Source organism: Pseudophryne corroboree, chromosome 2, assembly GCF_028390025.1.
Source record: "Pseudophryne corroboree isolate aPseCor3 chromosome 2, aPseCor3.hap2, whole genome shotgun sequence".
NCBI lineage: Eukaryota > Metazoa > Chordata > Amphibia > Anura > Myobatrachidae > Pseudophryne > Pseudophryne corroboree.
Window position 1 is genome coordinate 125,338,452 of NC_086445.1, and position 23,838 is coordinate 125,362,289.

The 23,838-nt window shown below is 44.0% G+C and overlaps 1 protein-coding gene across 2 annotated transcripts in view; it reads left to right on the forward strand.

The window, feature by feature from the left end:
- Positions 1-23,838, forward strand: part of LOC135002729 (WD repeat-containing protein 49-like) — a 176,194-nt gene that overhangs the window by 59,917 nt on the left and 92,439 nt on the right. For both annotated transcript variants that reach the window (XM_063951689.1, XM_063951688.1), the window contains exons 9-12: positions 9,072-9,117; positions 11,536-11,582; positions 12,982-13,102; positions 16,368-16,437. In XM_063951689.1, coding sequence (XP_063807759.1) covers positions 9,072-9,117; positions 11,536-11,582; positions 12,982-13,102; positions 16,368-16,437 — 284 coding nt within the window. The remainder of the gene's footprint in view (positions 1-9,071; positions 9,118-11,535; positions 11,583-12,981; positions 13,103-16,367; positions 16,438-23,838) is intronic.

Here is a 23,838-nt window from a genome sequence, read left to right on the forward strand (position 1 = left end):
ATCAGCCATTTTAGGGGGGGGGAAAAAATTTGACCTTCCCAAAATGGCCGCTGCTCCTCCCCCTTCCACCTCCATGAGGGTCACACAAAATGGTGGACAGACCATGCGGCCTCTTGTCACAAAGAAAGTCATCATTCAAAACTCCTAAAGTTATTCTAGGCCTAGGAGTTTTTTTTTTTTTTAATTATATCAAGGCTATGCAGCAACTTTTAAATGTACTTTTAAACCTACTTAAACAGATAACGTACTGTTCCTACCTTCCAGTTCCCGAATTCCTTCAGCACCCTTTACTAAGCGAAACAGACGCTTATCCAATCAGCACTGCAAGGAATATGATCCCGCCCTTTGCTGATGGATAATGTCTGCTGATACTACCTAGCAGAGATATGTGAAGGCCAGGACGAGTCCCCCAATTGATAAAGCTAAATATTTATCGTATATAAAACACTTTAAGAGGTCTAAGAACACTGTACGCTATCTACGTAAGAAGTACCGTAAGGGTACGCAAGTTGCGTAACGATCGCTCAACCGTAGTCGAGACGCTCAAGCGTCACGTTCGCTTACGGCCCAGAGATCACAGGCAGGCACGCTATTGGCTGCCGACTAACGTAATGATTCGCTATAGCGTAGCGGACGCTCGGGACCACGAGGAGATCACCAGCGGTGCAGACGCTTACAACGTTAAACCTTTATATCTATACCTTTAACAACGAAATATACAGTAAACCTTAGTGTGGTGATAACGTGTAAATGCAACCTGGTGTAACCTGATTAACTCACAAGCTGTTTGAGCGTCACCGACGCTCTGAGATTACTTAACACTATAAGGAATACACAGATACCTGGGCTTAGGGTCCAAAACCTATTATATGTATTATAACTATTATACTTGCAAAAGGAATCACAGTACAAATGATACACTACAATATAACATAGACTACCTAACCAGATAACTACACGGGAAATACAATACAATACAATTACGTTTAAGGGAAAATAAGAGAGGAAAAGGAGAAGAGAGAGAGAGAAAGAAATGGCTTACAATAACAAGAAGATCAATATGATTGCAGAGAAAGCTTACACATGTGAGGAACAATCGCTGCGCAGTCAGTCAATGCTGAGAATCTTTGTTTAGAAAGTACTTGAGCTTACCCATGCTGCCTGTCCCTATATACACAACACCCAGCAACACAATTGTCCCTACAATGCCGCATGGGGCAGAAGCTAGACTCCATTTTGGGAAAACTCCACTTGATTCCAAAGACTACACCACATGGCTGAAAGGGGGAGGGGAAAATACCCGGCAGCAGCCATTTTAGATTTGCAGGCCCAAACACATGGCACTCTCTACTACACCACAATCACATAGCAGAAAACACAAGACTCCATTTATTCCAAAATGTCCAAGCCTCAAAACAATGCATATGTTCTGATTTTACAATTCCAAACAATCTAAATCACCTTTCACAATTTCAATCCAACTTCCTAGAACCATCTTATTAAATCTCCATAGGCAAACAAATACCACAAATGCTATGCTACAGGTTGTCTAATGTTCCACTTCATCACAGACTTCACAGGGCACAAACAAGTTACATTCACACAGCTGCGCAAGCCTCACCATCCCCAAGCCATTTGTTTCTCCAAACCAACCACTCTATGCTTACCCATCATTCCACAACTACCCCACCACAAAACACACATTTAAAACTACTCTATGCCAATAAGCCATGAGATATTGAGATTATGATACTTAGCCTTTTATGCCTGGCGATGATCCAGCCATGCTTCTGAGACCTCTGTTCTGAGTGCACCCACATCACATCTGCTCTCTGTGGCAACCAGCAACACTGACCCCAACCCCCCCCCCCAGACAGGAACTATCCTCCTGTGTGTCTGTTCCTAGGGGAGGGGTCTCTCTCTCTCCTTTGTATATGCTAATCAGGTTCAGCCCTGAAAATCTTAGTAAAGGATTTGCTTGATCATCCATTGTTCCCAACAAAGTGATTTTAGCTTTTATACATTCAATCATATCTATCCGCTACAATGTCCCACAACTTAATAACAAGTATCAAATTAATCTACGCATTGAGCTGGTTGTTTTAATACCAAACATGATGTCTGGTGCTTGATATTATTATAATTATGTACTGTATGAAATAAGTGTCGAATCCATCTCCGTGCCATGTCCGAGCAAATGCGTGTGTTTCCATATATTGCTGTCCTCGCTGCGCATATTTGCAAGTATAGCGACTTAAATGTGTGTGGTTTGTATGCTCTCTCTATGTAATATTTTTTTGACTTTGACAGTCCCTCCTGCCTGAAGAAAGCTGGTAGGTATGCACCCCTGCCTGTGCCATGCCCATACCATCTGCTTCTGCTCCTAGTCTCCTATAGATTTGCCCAGATCTGTGACTCATTTGACTAACTCCGCCCAGTGTTGTGACTCCGCCCAGCGTTAGCAAATGAGTCACAAAGTCACAGATCTGGGCTATTATATAGGAGATATATATATATATATTTGTACACATAACATAAATTTGTACACATAACCAGTTTTGTATAGTGCGTCCCACTGCAATAAATTTGTACACATTTTTTATATCACTACTCTGCTTTTAGCATTTATTCGGCACCTTTGGTCGCTCTCTACCGCCTCATCCTTTGTCCACATAAACACTTCCATAGGTAACGGTACCAATACCTATATCTATTTGAGGCAACGAGCTGACACCCTGATATACTAAAGGGAGTGCCAACACATTAAGCAGATTTTTGCACACTACTTGCAGGGTTCCCATTCTAGTGTTAACATATAAGATACTGCATCCGTGGCGCTGATATCTTTCCAGTACACAATATATATATATATATATATATATATATATATATATATATAGGAAGTCCCGCACTCTGACCCATCAAAGACAAACATATATGTGAATGGGAAAAAATTAAGAAATGTGAATAAAGTATTAAAAAACGTGTCCACATGTGCTTCCAAGTGTGCATCCCTTTCAGGGATATATTGCCAAATATTTGGTTAATTTTAATCAGATGTGCTCAGAAAGCTGTCTATTTGTTCTATTTGGCATTAATATATATCTCTGTAGCCACCCTGAAAGGAAGCACATGTGGACACGTTTTTTAATACTTTATTCACATTTCTTAATTTTTTCCCATTCACATATATGTTTGTCTTTGTGATTTTAACCTCTATGTTTCACTGTAGTCCAGGATATCAATAATAGTATATATCCTATTTTAATACATTTCTAATAAAGGTTATATTTTATGATTTATTACTTCTGTCTAGTGCGTCGACAATACAGATTTCCTCTTGTTTTTCCCTACAAAATACAACTTAAGTACACTGTAGTTGACAGCACCCCCTCTATATATTGAGCATTGTCTATTTGAGAAAGGGGTTTCCATTTGTGGATTTATGGTGACGAACCACATACATCCACAGTATTTAAATATTACATTGAGTGTGCAGATACCAACTCTTAGCGTAAATTAGAAACCTGATGTCGTAGATTCAGAAAATGGCGTGCTACAGGTTGTTCTGCTGCCCCAGATTCAATAGCTTGGTGTATAGATGTGCGGTGATTAGCCATCCGGTCAGGGAAACGTCTAGTGGTCATTCCTACATAGTAGAGGCCACATGGGCACATCAAAATATAGACCACATGGTCCATGGTGCAATGCAGTTTGAATCTAATGCTGATAGAACGTCTTGTATGTGGATGTGAAAATGTGGGGCCTGTCAACATACTTCTACATGTAACACACCCTGTGCATTTGTAGCAACCAGGTTTCCTCTCATGTAACCAAGTCGTGGTGCTAGTCTTGTTGGGACCAGCCATCAGTCTAATTAGAAGTTGTTAAGGTTAGGGGCTTTTTGGTATGCCATCATTGGTGGACGACTTTTTTCAACTATAGATGCGTATCCGTGGCAATGATTGCCCAATTCTTGCGTATGGCACTACTGACTCTGCTAGACAAATTATCATAAGTGGTAGTAAATACCATCCGATCTGATGCAGAAGAAGAGTTTGGACCGGGCATTGTGGAGTCAAACTTGGTTCTTGCCTTCCATAGGCAATGTTGAATAGTTTTCTTATTATAGCCTCTTTCCTGGAAACGTAGTGCCATCTCTTGAAGCTGGTCTTCCATAGTATCCCGGTCTGAATTGTTGCGCATCACCCTAAAAAACTGAGAGATGGGTAGGTTGTCTTTAAGTGCGGGTGGGTGTTGACTACTGGACAGCAATAGGGTGTTTCTGTCTGTTGGTTTCCTATACAGTTTAGTATGGATGGTATTCCCTTTAAGCATTATTGTTATGTCCAGAAAGTTTATCTGGTATGCATCAATTTAGTGGGTAAATTTGACTGGATTGTCCAGTTCATTCAGGGCCTAACCAACTAATTGAATGAATCCACAGTGCCCTTCCATAACAGGAACACATCATCAATAAAACGTTTATAGAAGAGGATTTGTGAGCCGTATACGGGAAGGATGTGTGTCTGTTTATATGCCATCATAAAGATGTTTGCATATGCAGGTGCTAGGTTTGATCCCATCGCTGTCCCTGAGCGTTGTACATAATACCTCTCCTGGTAGGCAAAGTGGTTGTATTTGAGGACAAGACTAGCCAATTCAAGTATAAATCCAGTGGCTAGACAGTTGGGGGGTTGTTGATTCAGTGCACTTTCAAGTGCCTGCAGGCCTTGTTCATGGGGAATTATAGTGTAGAGAGAACCAACGTCCATATTGGCCATCAGAGTATTGTCCATATCAATATGAAAATTGGAGAGCTTGTTTAAAAAATCGGTTGTGTCCAGTACATAGCTATCACTCTGTTGTACTATGGGTTGTAGGTAAGAGTCGACATATATTGCATGCGGCTGCAAGGGTCATGAATGAGAATAATCCATTATCCATCTTTCTTAAATAATTGCCTTAGGAACCAATTAATATCTCATTGAAATGTATCTTTTCAAATGTGCGGTTTGTATATCTAATTTTCTCCCTTCTGCTATATCGATCCATAAAACAGGCAATGTTATCTTTATTTTATTACTCTGTATCCCAATGTGTTTCTGATATAACCCCCATTATCTCATTGGCACATGTCTACCTTTTGAGAAGTGTCATTGGCCTTATTGTATCAAGTCTGCATTGATCACATATTACATGTATTATTTTTGTAAATGTATACTATACTCTGGCAATTGCTTACTCTCAGGTCTCTGTCCTTTAGTTGAGTTTCAGTATCACCTTCTTTACCCCACGGGCGCCTAGTTTCATTGTGCGATTCCTCATTAGAATGAGGCTTGCTTGAGACCATGTAGTGGATTGATCACTTAACATTCTTTGTGCTGTATTTCTTTATTTCTCATCAGTATTTTGACTCACTCCCGGCCCCGACCGGATTTGACGTTTGCATTCCAAGCCCTGGAACGCAAACAGTGTCCGGATGTGGCGGCTCTGGTGCTCCGTATTGTGCACCACACTTCACCCTTATTTAGTTTCATGACCTGGTGTTTTTACACACATATATATATATATATATATATATATATATATATATATATACCCAGCACTGCCACACTGTAATATACTTTATTTTGGTAACTATACCCACGCCGGCTGTACACTTCCGGTATCACCGGAAGTGACGCATGTGCCCCGGCCGGTGGAGCACACTGACTAGCAGACGTGGGCTGGGCTGGCGCCTTTCTTCAATCCATGAATGGGTATTTAACAAGGACCTGGGAGGCTCCGTCCTCCGTTCCAGTTACCTGTTGTCTACACCTGCTACTATTGTGTTGCTGTGACTCTGCTATCGTACCTTGAAAAAGGTCCTGGTTTGTACCGAAACGTCAGTAAATTCAGCATATGGAACTGTGAGATTATACATTTTTTCCGTTCTCTTCATTAAATTTGTTTTTTTGCTTATGAATATTTAAAGTCTGGAGAGTGCTATCATTTCCACGATTGTGGGAAACACTGCACTATATATATATATAGGGTGAATCATGCTGCTACTACTATTGAATCCTCAGTTAAGCTGCTTTTTATCCATTATATTTTTGACACACAGCGTATTTTTATGTGTTCATTTTATCTATATTTCTTTCATTGTACATGAATTTTTATACTCCATTTTGTCTCTTATATGTGCCCGTTAGGTTTTTAACAATTTGAAACCTGTAACACTGTTCCCCTTTTATGCATGTCATTTATATATTGTCTGTAATAAACCCCATTTTTATTTGAAAAAAAAACGTAGTCCCTAGAAATATATGCCACCCATGGTCGCTTAGATCTTATTCACTTTTTTCCAATTTTTATGTATCCTGCACACGTACTAGTGCAGGTTATATTTAAGATATAGCAGACGCCCTCTATACAAAAGGGAGTGGCACACGGTGACTATTAGTTCTTTAGGGTTTAGCTTCCAACTGACTTACTGTGAAAAAACTTTCTACTGTATTTTTGGCGCTGTTGGTTCACCCCATACACACACATATATATATATATATATATATATACACACACACGGAAGACTGCAAACCGATCGCCAAGGTACCCCACATTCATGCAGGTCCTACAGTATCACAGAGTCTTAAAAATTAAAACCTGGCAACTGTATCACACATAATATAACTGCAGATATGCCTACTTGGTTTAATGTACACCTGACACATACCTTATGGCTTTTAAAGGTACACTAGTCACCTGACACTGGCTGATAAATTACTAAGGAACAGATGACACAGGTTAGGACAATTGAGTTTACATAGGGGTGCATGAAAAAGTTTGTGGCAACAGTTAATAAGAGTTAACGAAAGATTAACCCTGCAATATACAAACAAACATAAAACCACAGCACTCGCCACCCCAGAAGCGGGGTGCAATGTCTGCACTCACCACTCAAAGGGTAGGGTGCATGTAGCCCATGGCCACCTACTTAAATATATGCAAACAGAAAATTCAGCAGTCACCATAGCAAGCTCACTTATCCTCACAACATCAATAAATGATGGGGGTTTAGTTAGTGAATTGGCCAATGCACGGAAGCCTGCAAACCAATCGCCAAGGTACCCCGCCTTCTTGCAGGTCCTACACTATCACAGAGTCTTGGCCAATTCACTAACTAAACCCCCATCATTTATTTATTGATGTTGTGAGGATAAGTGAGCTTGCTATGGTGAGTGCTGAATTTTCTGTTTGTATATAGATATATATTATTATTATTACATTATTACATTTTATTTATAAGGCGCCACATGTGTTTCGCAGCTCCGTACAAAGGACAGTCCAGGGAGACAAAACATAGCATTACAGTAAATAAATAACAGAAATAGAGTACAGGTAACAGAGCACCACACGTTCTTAAGACATAATACAGCTAAGATGTAAGTATTGATGGAGTGATCATCGTACTACTAGAGGCTGGTGGCCATAGATGGAGATGAGCCTTTACTAGCAGGATAAAGATGGTCGTTGAGTAGGGGAGAGCTGCGAGTGAAATGTGTCGAGACGAGGGCTTAGATAACAAGAGGAAAGAGGGCCCTGCTCTGAAGAGCTAACAATCTACTGGGGAGGGGCGACAGACAGATGACAAGAGGTGCAGGCAAGTGGGAGGTAGCCTGATGGCAGTATGCAAGCAAAGCTGAGATGTTCACAGCATGTGGCAGGGGGGTGGAGGCGCGGCATCAGCACTGGGTTATGCATCGGGAGGGTATGCTTTGATGAATAGGTGGGTTTTTAGTTGCCCGTTTGAAGCTTTGCAAGGTCAGGGAGAGTCTAATGGAGCGGGGGAGTGCGTTCCACTGAAGGGGTGCAGCACGGGCAAAATCCTGAACTCGTGCATGGGAAGCAGTGACGAGGGCGGTGGAGAGGCAACGGTCATTAGTCGACCGTAGGGGGCGGGAGGGAGTATGAAGGGAAAGGAGGTTGGAGATGTAGGGAGCAGTGGAATTAGAGATGGCCTTGTATGTGAGGGTGAGTAGTTTGAAGAGAATTCTGTAGGGGAATGGGAGCCAGTGTAGATTTTGTTGAAGGGGAGTGGCAGATGTGGTGCGGCGGGAGAGGAAGATAAGCCTAGCTGCGGAGTTTAGGACAGATTGGAGGGGAGCGAGATGGGAGCAAGCGAGGCCAGTGAGGAGGACATTGCAGTATTCAAGTCGTGAGATGACCAGTGAGTGAATGATGAGTTTAGTTGCACTCTGGGAGAGATATGGCCTGATACGAGCAATGTTGCGTAGCTGGAAACGACAGGATTGTGCCAGAGCTTCGATGTGGGGTGCAAAGGAGAGGGAGGAGTCAAGAGTGACACCCAAGGCGCGTAGTTGGGGAACGGGGGAGATGGTGGTGTTGTCAACAATGATGGAGATATTGGTCGGGGGTGTTGCTCTGGATGGGGGGAAGATGATGAGTTCAGTTTTGTCCATGTTGAGCTTTAGAGAGCGTTCAGACATCCAGGAGGAGATTGTGGAGAGGCAGCTGGAAACCTGAGAGAGGACAGAGGGGGACAGATCACACACACACACGCGCACACGCACTAGTTTAAACGACTCGGCATATAATGGGTCACATACAATGGGTCACCTCGGTCTTTCCCCCACCCCCAACCCCCTCCTGCTTGGCTCTATCCCCACTCTGGAAGCCTCATCACCACCACCACACAAATCCTGGATTCGGTCCTCAGCAGGTGAACCAGATTTCTGTGATGCTACTGAGCGCTGAGCGATTCTCAAATTTAATAGAACCTGGATGGATGGATGTTTAGTTGTATAAGCTTGGAAAGATCGATGTGTTGTTTGTTATGCGTTCTCTTTATTTTTATGACAGCTGAAGATCTGGACATATTTAAGGTCACATTTTGCATCCTTTTAAAGGGCTTCCAAACTTTTATTTATCACCACTATATACAGTATACCTCTAATGTATAACAAATAGAAGTGCTCTGATTGCACGCGTACCCTACTTTAGTATTTCTCTAATTTATGATAAAGTACTGTAGCATCCAAAATGTAATTTATTCTTTCTCTTTTTAGTGTCACAGACAATGATGAATGTCTGATTTTATATGGAGATGACAAGGTGAGCTGAGGCTAAACCAGGACTTTCTATCCCACATTGTTAGCTCTGGATATTGGGCCTTTTTCAGATTCAGTAGCAGTTTTGCTAAAATAGAAAAACTGCTACTGTATAGAAATAGAAACGCACACTGGGGGCCACCCAGCACAGGATAAGGCAGCCCAGTATGTTACGTGTCACCCAGCAATGTGATCACAATCCAGTTGTGATTGCCTGGCAGAAATCGTCAGTTAGTAGAAGTCCCCTGCATACGCCTTCAGGCATGCGATAAAAATGAAAGTCCACACGTGCTGTGAGGCCGTAGAGCATGTGCAGACGCCTGAAAATCGCCCTTTTGCGATTTTCGAACTTTTACAACTGAAGCTGAATGAGGCCTTTATGCAAGAATTCTATTTTGTTAAAGAAAAAAAAAACATTTTTGGCAGCACCTAAAGGATTTGACATTTATGGGCTCATTTATCAATGATTGATAATTTCACCGTGAGTGATAAATTGTACCAGGTAATCAGCTCCTAACTGTCATTTTCAAACACAGTCTGTAACATGGCAGTTAGGAGCTGATTGGCTCGTGCAATTTATCACTCACAGTGAAATGTATCACTCATTGATAATGAGCCCATTTGTTTTTTTACATTTGCTATGCAGCTGAGAGCACGTAAGTGTCCCGGTCATTGCACATGAGGATAAGAAGCCTATTGTACATAGGAAAATAAAATATTACAGTATGTTCAAATACTGGATAGTTATATGATTCGGCATAGTAGGCCTGTGCCGGGGGGTACATGATGTGTATACCCATACTTTCCTACTTTTGAAAAAGTATTCCAGGGAGATTGAGAAAGCAACACCTATGAGTGCAGCATGACAAGTGGACGTGCAGTCCTCCGCCTTAGCACTGTTGCTCAGTAAGATCTATTTGTTGACAAAAAGACACTGATCGTTTTCAATGCTTGGTCATGTATTGTATTCTACTGACATGCTGCCATATAAGTGTAGCCATAGGGATCATTGAGGTAGATGTACGAACCGATGTTATGGGGGAGAATAGGTATCAGCGCACATTATATGTTCTGATACCGCTTCTCCCCATGGGCGGGATGTACTAAAGGGAAAATGCGGTAAAACCCCTGTTTTACCGCATTTTCATATGTACTAACCCCGCGGCCGCCGTGTTTTTCGCCGCTTAGGGTATCGCCATCTTTTTATGGCGATACCCTATAGAAGCCTATGGGCTTCTTACCGCCGGCGTCACATCCCGCCGCCGCCCCACGCCGCTCACGACCCACCTCCCCCCGGCATACCTGTGTGTCCAGTGACTGAGCTGCTGCTGGTGCGGCCCCCCTCCTCCTTCTCCCCCGCAGCACAGTCTTGTCTCCTTCCGGCTGCAGGGGGGAGGAGGAGGAGCCCGGGGACTCCCTGCACACGTCACCTCCCGGGTCTGGGAGGTGACGGAGATCCGTGCTGACCCCCACCGACCCCTGCAGACATCATTGCGGGGGCCTCCTATACCGCATTGCGATACTAATCGCATATGTTAGTACATATGCGATTAGTATCGCTGCAGAAGGCTTATAGTACATCCTGCGCCATGTATAACAGTGGCACTGTGAGCAAGGTGACAGGGGCGCTATGCCTGTAAGATAGCATGCCGATATGTGTCAGTTGCACTGACTGTCCCAACACCTGCAGCTATATATTTCAACAGCTGCAATTGTCGTTTCCCCATGCAGCAGCTGCCGGCTCCGGACTGCGCATGGGAGATCTCACGCATGTGCACAGGAGCCGGCCGGGCAGGGAGACACAGTGCATCAACACTAGGCTGTTGCGCTGTGGACGCTGACATGGATCGCCGGAGGGGGGAGTTTTCACTCCCACTCTCCGGCAGCCGAGATGATAATACATCTCAGCATTAGTGCTTCCCGTGTCGCCTCAGTAAAGAGGTAAGATAATATAATTGAGTAGTTTTCTAAGATAATGAACAGTGAAACCGGTGCTAATGAAAACAATATTCATTCAAAAAATATGTAATATAAAATGTGGGGTCTCTGTTTGCCGCATTCTATATTACATCTCGTTCTATTTGTTAAATTTTTTTATGAATATTGTTTTCATTGGTGCCAATTTCACTGTTCATTTTATTAGAAGGGACATGAGAATATTGTAGGTGTCATTGTAGAATATTCTACCTCTGTATATAAGTGATCGGTCACTGTCACTTGGCAGTTGAGCGGTTTGCATTGTCTACTGTGTTTTTCTTGTCTCTCATTCGTGCATCTCAATAACTAGAGCCAATCTAACAAAACTCATGTCATATTCGGAATTAGCACCACAAAGTTACCTCAGAATCACTCGATATGATTAGCAATAAAGTGAGTGTTGATCAGTGTTATCATTCATGTTTGTTTGTGCTCATTATTACAGGGATGTGTGAATATTCTTCTTTTCACGTCAATAGGAGAAACTTTAAGGTAAAGAAAAAAATCTCTGACAAGTAAGCCGTCAATATTAAGGGTATATTGGGGGTAATTCCAAGTTGATCGCAGCAGGAAATTTTTTAGCAGTTGGGCAAAACCATGTGCACTGCAGGGGAGGCAGATATAACATGTGCAGAGAGAGTTAGATTTGGGTGGGTTATTTTGTTTCTGTGCAGGGTAAATACTGGCTGCTTTATTTTTACACTGCAATTTAGATTGCAGATTGAACACACCACACCCAAATCTAACTCTCTCTGCACATGTTATATCTTCCTCCCCTGCAGTGCACATGGTTTTGCCCAACTGCTAACCAAATTCCTGCTGCGATCAACTTGGAATTACCCCCTTTATTAAGTAAGTTAGTTTGTATATTTTTATTTTATTGATTTGGAATATTTGTGTTTGAAGAGTCCAGTATGTGTATAGTAGGCATTGAGGTTTATCTATTCACTAAATTAGCCTGCCCCATACTCTGCGTATGACAAAGGGTGCTTGCAGCTAACTACCTATTGTTTAGCATCACAGTAAAAGAGACAAATATGAGGGGAAAACCCAGACAATTGCCAGCTCCCATAAAATAATAACCATTCTTATAGTGATTTTTGTTGGAAATGATGTGTGTGCAGGTGTTGCTATTGCATTATATAGGCACACACCAGCAGATAACTCAAACTATGAACAGCCCAGTTACTTAACTAGTAGTGTTGGTTTATTGAAAGATAGCAGTTACAGCTGTACTCACTGTTACATGTACACTGGCGGTAGACGAGAGATTGAGCGGAGTGGGGTTTCATGTACTGTAGCTCACCAGCCAGTGAGTGTAAACTGCAAATGGAGAGTAGTTCAGGGATGCTGGAACAGCTTTCTATGCAGATAATCGCAGGTCTCGCTGGAGCTTAGTAGAAGACTTCTGTCTCCCACCATGTCACACTACACAATCTCACACAGTAAAGAACAAGATGGCCCCTGGACATGCTCAGTAGAGATCTTGGTGGCCATCTTGGGAAATGACATGAAGCCTCCATGGAGAACAGGAAGACTGGTATGGGCTTACCAATATGCATGATAATGCAGCCTGTCCATTAATTAGGCACCTGGGTGAGCTTGACATTTTAAAACGTCCATGATAATTTATAGGCTTGTTTCTTGTAGATATTGGCTAAGTCAACGTTAGCCTCCTCGGGACCTTTATAATTTAGTGTGTGCCTAATGCCTCAGTGATGTCGTTGGTTGCCAGTGAATTAATTGGTTGTTTTCTCATGAAGATTGCAGCCAATAAACGAGCTGCTGGCACTATGTGTAGGGGAGTAGTCCAAGCTTAGTGTCGTGTATTAATGATAACCTAATATTTGAATTATTTGTTACTGCAACAATATAAACATTTCATTTTTAGAATGTGGAAGAAGATGCCCAGACCGGATGGTATAATGCCATCTATTGGTATAGACAATGCTGTTCTGTCTCCGAATGTATCTTTAATTCGCTGGAAAGTGCATGAAGATTGGGTAACACAGGTAAGAGCTTGCTGTCACTATATAATACACAGAATTAAGAATACATTTTATAGACCTCTCAGAAATAAGTTATATGATAACCCTTAGCTACTGTACACATACATTTTCTGAAAACTAAAGGCAATGTTCCATGTATGGAATTCTAAAGACTCTATACATTATGAAAGAAAATAAAGATCAGGGATCACAGTTTTTTATTTCTGATATCATTACTACTTAGGTGCCACAAGGTTACACAGTGCCGTTCAAATGGTAACAAAAACAGTAAGCAATATAAATAGAATGCACTACAATAAGTGTCACATGAATACAAAGTCTAAACACACCCACCAACTGGTTTTAAATGCCAATTGTTACACACCTAAGGCTTCCACTACCAAAAAAACGGTGCAACCTCATGTCAGGGTTTAGCAGGAAATGCTGTCCCCATGAGCCACGCCCCCATTTTCATCATGCTGGGGATATGCCCGGCGCTCCAGAGTATGCCCCCAGACCCTTTCTCTGTGAAATAGGCACAGTGCACATGTGCGCGGCATCTATGCACCGCTTGCTCAGCTAAGCAGAGCAGCAGGTGAGAGGGGACCTCCCCATAGTGCCAGACTCTGTGGCCCACAGGTGGAATGGCAGGACCGCACCTGATAAATGGGACTGTCCCTTTATAGTCGGGACGTTTGGGAGCTATTTATTATTTATTAATTTAACAGTTTCTTATATAGCACAGCATATTCCGTTGTGCTTTACAATTAGAACAACAGTAATAGAATAAAACTGGATAAAAACAGACAAATATAGAGGTAGGAAGGCCCTACTCGCAGCCGTACAATCTATAGGGAAATAGGCATTGATACACAAGGATAGATGCTACCTATTGCATAATGGTCCACCAGATTGTTAGGTTCTTAATGGGTTGTATGATATGATCACCCAGCAATGTTGGCCAAGTGTCAGGAGGGTGTGAGAGTAAAGAAAGACAAGATATGTGATGTTATGTGTTCTGTACAGAGGATGTAATTTGATAGGGAAGCACCGAAGGTTATGTGAGTGGGTCTGGAATTTGATAGGCTTGTCTGAAGAGGTGAGTTTTCAGGGAACGTTTAAAGGTTTGGAGACTAGAGGTGAGTCTTATTGTGTGTGGGAGGGCATTCCACAGAGTGGGTGAAGCCCGGATAAATTCCTGTAATTTTGAATGTGAACGAGTAATACGTGTGGATGAGAGACACAGATCTTGTGCAGGGCAGAGAGGTCGGGTAGGGAGATATTTTGAGATGAGTGAAGAAATGTATGTTGGTGCAGTTTAGTTAATAGCCTTGTATGTAAGTAAAAGTATTTTATATTTAATACGGTAGAATACCGGTATCCAATGGAGGGACTGACAGAGCGGATCTGCAGATGATGAACGTCTAGCGAGGAAGATTAGCCTCGCAACTGCATTCAAAAATGTATTGTAGTGGTGAGAGCCTATGTTTGGGAAGACCAGTAAGGAGACTATTGCAATAATCAATGTGGGAGATAATGAGAGCATGGATTAGAGTTTTTGCAGTGTCTTGTGTAAGATAAGGATGTATTTTGGATATGTTTCTTAGATGTATGTAACATGATCTTGTGACAGATTGAATGTGGGGAACAAAGAACAGTTCAGAGTCAAGAATGACACCTAGGCAGCGAGCTTGTGGCGTAGGTTGGATAGTCGCATTGTCAACAGTTATGGAGATATCAGGTTGGTAACTACTCTTGACTGGTGGGAAAAGAATTAATTCTGTTTTGGAAATGTTGAGTTTGAGGTGGCGAGATGTCATCCAAGATGAAGTGGCAGAAAGGCATTCAGTGTCACGGCCCAATACAGGTGGTGACAAATCTGGGGAGGCTAGCTATGCATAAATATAAACATTGCAGTACTACAAACAAGGAGTGACAAGTATTTTGGATATACATATAAAGATAGGTTGTTATGTGCCTAGAGAACACAGGGGCAGATGTACTAAGCCTTAGAGAGTAATAAAGTGGACGGAGATAATGCACCAACCAACCAGCATCTAACTGTTATCATGGCCGTAACTAGGGGGGCTACGGGGTCACGTGCCCCGGGTGCCGGACTTGAGGGGGGCGCGGAGAACTCTTCCCAGCTCCCTCTCCCAATTGCTCCTCCCCACGTGCCCGCCGCGATCACCTCCTGCAGCCGTGTATGACATGGTCCCGCCACTGCTGCAAAGTCTCCTTCTCCCTCTGCATGTGCGGCCGCTGGACTCTGGAGCCTCCCTCTGCCCTCCCGCCCTGCAGCGCCTTCGCAATCTCACCTGCCCGGCTGCCTGACTGCTTGCCAGGACCTCCGGAGAGAAGCTGGGAGAGGACAGAGCCGGCAACAAGGTAATCACATACCCCACTTTGGAATGAGGCAAGTGGGCATTGTGAGCGGGGAGGCTGGGCAGGAGGCATTACAATATATGTATATATAGTATATGTATATATATATGTATATATATATATATACACACAGTAATAACTTGTTAGTGGTGCACTGAGGGTACAGTACTACTGGTTAGTCAATTCACACAAGACAAGAAAGAAATACCATTTGCTGGCGCACTCATTAAGGAAAAGTAACTAGTGGTATTGATATCCAGTAGTTTAAAACATAACTTTTAATTAAATTTATATAAAACTACTGGATATCAATACCACTAGTTCTTTTTCCTTAATGAGTGCGCCAGCAAAGGCTTTTTTTTTCTTTCTTGTCTTGTGTGAATTGGCTAACCAGTAGTGTTCTACTGTACCCTCAGTGCACCACCAACAAGTTATTACTGGCAATACTAGCGAATGTAAGATATTAATTTGGTTTCAAATATATGCTGTAAATTTTTTGTTGATGATCTTCAGTGCAGAAACACACCTGGATTACATCTACTAGAGTTGTCCAACAGCCCAGAGTGCATGCGCAAATCACATGGAAAATGGCACGGCTCCCATTTTCCCAGTGATTTTGCTACTGCGTATGCGCAAATCACCGGAAAATGGCATTGTGCCATTTTACCTGTGATTTCTGCAGAGCTTTTGCTGCGCCGTGGGATGCTGGAGGGTGAGTATTTTAATTAATGAGTGCAGGACCCATTATAAATTCACCAGTGTATCTCAGTAAGCACAATACCCATTTATTGCTTCACATAAGAATAAATGAACCTTACATGGAAGTGTTTTCATTTTTCAGGCTTCATTTTTGTAACCTCTCTTGTGCAAAATGCATTGTTTAATATATGTCTGTTTCTTTCAGATGAAGTACTACGATTCTATTAAAGCGGTTATTTCGGCTTCCAATGATGAGTCTACAGCCTTAGTAATAGGTATATTTTAGTACTAATTTCATTGTTGTATATTTTGGAAATTACAAGTAAAGTTTTTGCTAGCGATAAGAGAAGTCTTAAAAACTGTTCTGTGGAATATTTCTCTCACTCCGCCTTTGGCTGCAGAATTTTGCACATTTCCTCAGTATATTGGTGCAGTATGGCTGTAAGTGGTGTACAACAGAATTACCTCTGTCATCTGTGTTCCTCCATCATGGACTTCTCCATTCCTGTTATACCCCAACAGCACCAAAGAGCAGAATTAGATGACCCAGTTGTCAGTGCAGCTCTATTTCTATACTATATATTCAGTTGTATGCAAATTGATAAATACAGGGCGGATCACTTAGCACATACGCAAATGGAGAGTAACATAGTAATTGAGGTTGAAAAGAGGCATAATGCCCATCGCGTTCAACCTGTATTTTGTATTCAGTTGAGTTGATTTTACTGTACCTGCTGAAGAATGTTTTATGACTAGTTAACAACTACAAATCATGTTACACCCGGATTAGCAACGTAAATATTTTAAATGTTGTAACCTTGGATATCATTTTCAATAAGAAATTCATCCAATCCCCTTTTAAATGCATTTACAGAGTCCACCATTACCACCTTCCCTGGCAAGGAATTCCAAATCCTTATTGCCCTAACAGTGAAGAACCCTTTCCTCCGGAATTTTCTCTCCTCCAGCCTCAGCGAGTGCCCACGTGTCCTAAAGAGAGTTATTTTAATAAATAATTCCTCTGATAACTCTTAGTAATGCCCCTTTACATATTTGAAGACATTAATAATGTCTCCTCTTAGATGCCTCTTTTAGATGCCTATTTTCATACATATGCAGAAATTAATTTACACCAGTATGTTACTGTCCGTCCTATTCAGAGTCACTTGGAAAGATCAGTCTTTCCGTGAAATTTGGTGTTTCCAGCCGGGAGTTGGGTGGTGTCAGTGCAGTCTCTCGTACCCACCCTGACTTGTGTGAGTGTCATGGGTGTGTCATGGATGTGTATGAAAAGCATTGTTGAGCCTTGCATATGGGCAGGGGGGTGTAGTATGGTATACCAGACCGCCGGCATACCGACAGCTGGGCAAGCGCAAATGAGCCCCTTGCTTCAGTGACATTACGTCTTATTGCCGCTACACATGTCCACGACATGACTTTATTTATCTCGTTGGCTATGCCAATAAATGCTGAGTCTCCAACTCTCTCCCCAATACACCATAATAGAGCCGGCCAGACAGCCAAGGCCAATGACCCCCGGTAAGGAGGGCCAGAGTATACAATGTATTGGGCAAAGAGCGCACCTCCAAACAGCAGCTTAATAGCCACTGTAACTGCCGTTCTTTCCCGCCGCCTATATAGGTTGACAAACCCCAACCGGAAAAGAAAAAAAAAACGGGTGGGGAAAAAAGGTGACTCGGGGGAAAGGGTGGGAAAATCCGGAGAGAAAGAGGCAGATGAAACTCCTGCCTCACACAAAATGTCCACTAGCTTCTCCCTGCCCCCCAAACCTATTAACTGTTTAATAACCTAACCAAACTACTGTGCAAGGCTCATACAATCCTAGAGCCTTGAAGTTTACAATCGCTTTCGCTTATTTGCACTCGCTTGTCATTTCTTGCTACAAACTCTCTGAACACATTGTACAAGTGCAGGGCAGCTGTGTATTCTTGATGAACATGTAGGGCAGGATGTAATGCTATCCGAGTTGGTCAGAGGTGTGGGTTTCTGGTCAAACTCAGATGTTTGTTTTTTTAAAGCGGCAATCATTTACAAGGCAAAACCATGGCTTGTAAATGATTGCTGCTTTAAAAAAATGTCCGAGTTTGGCTGGCAACCCACACCTCCGGCCAACTCGGACGGCATTACATCCGGCTCATAGCATCAGGCTCTGCGTCATGGTAGACCTCACAAACGTTTGCAGATGGCAAAGTGCGCTAAAGGTGCACTCCAATGTCGCAGTTGAAGCGGGCACAGTCATGACGAGCAACAAGGGCTTTCGTTGTGTCAGACTCCTTACTGAGCTCAGTGAAATCACTGCAGGAGGTGGGTGCTTCGCCAGGCAGATTCTTCAACAAGTGCCCCCCTGGTTCCTATGTCCCTGCATACTGGGAAGGAAGCCTATTTCTGATGGATCTCTTGCACCGAGCATGTGCTAATAATAAAGATGACAAGGTTCGGCGGCCAGCGTAAAATCAAATCACTGGGCACTCGGGTTTCTGCTTGCACATGCAGAATCCCAGGCATTAGTTGAATGGATTCTCACTAGACCTAGATGTAAAAAGTAATCAATGTATACAATCTGAAACTATAGACCAGGGGTGGGGAACCTCCGGCCCGCGGGCCGTATAAGGCCCGCGAAGCCGTTTGGTCCGGCCCACCAGCTTGTGTCAGTAAGACACGCTGCCGCTCAGTCCGGCGGCAGCGTGTCTCAGCTGTCAGAACAGGGAGGAGAGCGCGGCTGTCGAGTGGGAGCGGCGGCGTGTAGGACTTGAAACCAGCCGCCGGTTCGTGAGCCAATCAGAGCTTGCGGACCGGCAGCCAATCAGGAGCCGCGGCTGCCGGTCCGCGAGCTCTGATTGGCTCTCGAACTGGCGGCTGGTTTTAAGTCCTAAACGCCGCCGCCCAACATAGCCGCGCTCTCCTCCGTGTCCCGCCAAAAGCAGCACAATAAGCAGCACGGAGGGGAGGGAAGGGGGGGGGGGCAGGGCATCTGTATACCTGGCACTGTGGGGGGCATCTGTATACCTGGCACTGTGGGGGCATCTGTATACTTGGCACTGTGGGGGGCATCTGTATACCTGGCACTATGAGGGGCATTTGTATACCTGGCACTGTGGGGGCATCTGTATACCTGGCACTGTGGGGGCATCTGTATACCTGGCACTGTGGGGGCATCTGTATACCTGGCACTGTGGGGGCATCTGTATACCTGGCACTGTGGGGACATCTGTATACCTGGCACTGTGAGGGGCATTTGTATACCTGGCACTGTGGGGCATCTGTATACCTGGCACTGTGGGGACATCTGTATACCTGGCACTGTGAGGGGCATTTGTATACCTGGCACTGTGAGAGGCATTTGTATACCTGGCACTGTGAGGGGCATTTGTATACCTGGCACTGTGGGGGCATCTGTATACCTGGCACTGTGGGGGCAATTGTGGCTCTGGCACCGCACTATTGGGGGCATATGTGTATCACGTCCCATTTTAACTGGCCACACCCATTTTTTTGGCGCGCGCGCCTCCGGCGCGCACACACAGTACCTCTAAGGGGCAGCCCTACTGGGGGGCAGGGTAATTTTTTAAGTTGAGAATTTTTGTATGGCCCCCGTAGGATTTTATAAATATCCAAATGGCCCTCGGTAGAAAAAAGGTTCCAGACCCCTGCTATAGACGGTTTATCTGACGTATTTCGGGCTGATTTGTTAATGTCACCTTTTTTGTGTATATGAGATCCTCTAATCCCATGTACTTTCTCAAAAGTATTGATTTTATTTTTTCAGATCTACAGATGTGTCCTCTTACATCCTTGCTGCAGTCACGCTAAACAGCCCTGGAAGTTGCGCCATGGCGTGGCGGGATTCAGTAGCGCCGAGCAGTTTTTTAGTTTATTTAGGTGAAAATGCTTCTTAGACACAAAGTAATGTAATAGGACGCACAAGCAGCTTCTGCTGAATAAAATTATATGCAGCATGTCTACATTCTGAGTGTAATTGTGGCTCTATATGCAACTGAAATGCATGTTACAGTGTTTTTCATGAAAACACTGTAGCATAGCATTTTGTATGCATTTTGTATGCAAAACATACACACACAGAATATAGGCATCCTGCATATCATTTCAGTCAGCATTTCAGTCTATTACATTACTTTGCGCTACCGTGTCACACGGCACTCACACGTTATGTGTAACATGACTTCTAGCACACGGAGCAACAGGGCCGGTTCTGGGGCTCTGTGCGCCCCGGGCGGTATTAGGGGGCGTGGCTTCGTAGAGGGGGCGTGGTCATTTACGCCCCCTGTACAGACTGAAATGATGTGCGGTGCGCGATGACGTCATCGCGCACCGCACAGCAAAGGTCCTCTCCACGAAGGGAAACTAGACGCGTAGCTGATTTCCTCATTGGCATTCTTACCTAAGTCCATACCTCTCTTCTGGCAGGCTTGATGCTGTCACGCCTGTCATTGGGTGAGGAGGTCATGTGTATGACTAAAGCTGTATCTGCATACAAAATGCTACATTACAGTGTTTTCCTGAAAAACACTGTAGCGTAGCATTTTATATGCAGATAGAGTTGCAGTTACACACAGAATATAGGCATGCCACATATCATTTTAATCGGCTGACTCTGCTTGTGTGTCTTATTAACATAGTGATGCAAATAAGTGCATATTATGGGCAAAAATGCGCAGAAAAGATTCCCACTATTAGTAAACACACTCACGACTAGGCGTGACTACAAGGGCTGTTTAACGTAACTGCAGCAATGATGAAGGAGAACACATCTGTAAAATATAAAACATATTGAGTAGGCCAGATCCACATATCCTGTACATCAGGGGTGGCCGGACTTTTGGGATCTGAGATCTACTTTTTGTTCACTTACTGATAATGCTGATTATGATCACCTTATAACCTTCACAATAATGGGTAAGAGACACAGTACGCAATTGGTGTATGGGGTACCGTAAGGGTACGTATTTAGCGTAGCATACGCTAGGCCGTGATCGAGATGCACATGCGGCACGCTCGCTCACAGCTTAATGCGTGGTGTCGAGCACGCTATAGGCGAGCGACAACCGTAATGCTACGCTATCAGCGTAGCGGACGCTCGAGACCACGAGGAGATCACGAGCGGTGCAGACGCTCACAAGATGACAATCAGTAAACCTTGAATGTAACACACAGAAAGGATATTCTTATACTGTAAACCTTGTACTGAAACACTGTAGCGATATAACGCTGCTTAACCTTGTTAACACTAAGGCTGTTTGAGCGATCGAGACGCTCCTATTACTCTCTGCAATGTAATGAACACACAATACCGTGCTAAGGATCCAACACCTTTACTAACAAGCTTTTAGTTATATCGAAAAGGGGTAAAACAGTTACAAGTCATACACTACATACTAACATATAATTCTAACAGAATATCTAGACAGAAATATACAATAACGTTACAATCTTAAACTAAACAGAGAGAGAGAGAGAGAATGTGGCCAATACAAACAAAGAGCGAGATAATCACAGAGAATTACTTACACACACACTGGGAACGATCGCAGCGCAGCCTGGTACCAGCCCCAAGTTTGTCAATATGAAAACCGTTTGTGGAGAGAGTGGGAGAGCTGTTCAGGCTGGCTGATCTTATATACACTGGGTACAGTATACTACAAAGGGACCTACAATCTCATTGTTCATTGGACACAGGAATGTCTCCTCGCATCATATCAAAAGGTCATAGGTTAGTTTGAACAGGTGGGCTGTGACTATTTTAAACAGCTCAGGTGGGTGGGAATCTCCGGATTCCCGCCGCATGGATAATGAACTGCAAATATAGAATATGTCCAGAAACTACTAATGGCCATAACTACACGCAGGAGCTATTAATCTTTACCTAACCAACACCGGATTATTGCTATTAAAATACTCTTCAGTTAGGTACCAGACACAGCTGTTCAACCTTAATCAGACCCTTTGTACCACGTAAAGAGGGATTCCCAAGTCCGTGAACAAGTCACATTAACCAAACTTACAGTTATCATTAAGGGGAACATTATCTATAAAACGAGCTATTTGGTTCTATTATTAAACGATTGAGTCGCCCGCTAGACGCACACAAAGTCTACCGTAAATGCACATACCACGCGCTCGAGCGCATGGCCGAGGCGCCATCACGCGGCTGCGTATATCCACACGCACGGGAGAGAATGTGCACGTGCAGCAGGCACGCGCATGAGGTGCATATATGGCAACGTGCAGCGTGATATTTTTCTGACTTTGACATTACTTACCAGTGATCAACCGGCATCAAATAACACCAATAAGAACGCTCACATTTAAAAATAGCATTAATAATGATGCCATCAAATAACATCACCAATAATAATGCGCATATTTAAAAATAGCATTAAGAATGACAACATCAAATAACCCCCCTCTGTGCAAACTCCGCCCCCCCCGTGCAGATACCCCTCTTCCAGTCTCCTGCATAATAGCCCCCTGTACAGTAATCCACTCTGTGCAGATCCTCCACCCTTTGCAGATCCCCTCTTGTGTAAAACAAAAATCCCTTTGTGAAGATACCACGCTCTGTGCAGATCCCCCCCCCCCTTTGCAGATCGTCCCTCCCCTTGTGAAGAAACCCCCCTTTGCATAACTTACCTGACAAATTGTCACGTTGCCTAGCTTCAGTCCTCCCTCTCCCCACAGTCATGGCTCCGCTTTCATGCTGCATGGCCTCCCACTGGCTGCTTCTCCTGTCATCGCCACCGCCGGCTGGATCAAACTAGATCCAACTAGCGCCCAGGCTCCTCACCCGCACACTGCATCCCTGGGAACTGTGAAGAGAAGCAGCGGCGGCAGGATCCTTACAGTTATTTTCTGTTAAGTCTGTCGCGATCTACCTGCGGTTGCTCCGCAAGCTACTGGTAGATCGCGATCTACCTTTTGGCCACCTCTGCTCTACATTGATAAAACAGATCCACATAAAATAGGTATTACGGCGATACAAGTACCACCATAACACTTGTACACTTAATGTGGGGAAGCCTTCACTGATGAAAATTGGCAAATTTTACAGCCATCATGGTTGTCCCCAGCATGAAGAAGGGAGAAGTGGAAGATGAAAGGGTGTGGCAGGCTGAGGGGCAGGGCAAGAGGAAAAGTGTTTGTTAAAGGGCACAGAGGAAAGGTGGATGAGAGACAAATTATGTCTGGATATGAGAGGGCTGCAACTGGAGGGTCATAGTACAGGGAAGACTGGATAAAGGAGAAGGGGGTGCAGGCCAGGGAGAGCTAGACCAAAGAGAAGTGCAGGACAGGGAGGGCTGGACCTATTGAGGGCACAGGGATGGTAGACATGGTTGGGGGTGGCACAGGGCAGGGAAGGCTGGACCTTAATAGAGGGGCACATGGCAGGGGAGGCTGGATTTTGTTTGGGGGGACAGGGCAGAGAAGGCTAAGCCTTAATGGAGGTGGCACAGAGCAGGGCAGGCTGGACTTGGGGGGGGGGGGGGGGGGGCAGTGAAGGGAAGGTTGGACTTCGGTGGGGGGCACAGGGCAGGAAATGCTGGCACTGATGCACGCACCTTAGATAGGAAGACAGGCTGGCTGATGGTGGGAGGCGGCTTCCGCTTCCTCCTATGACCCTTCCCCCACCACCCCAACTC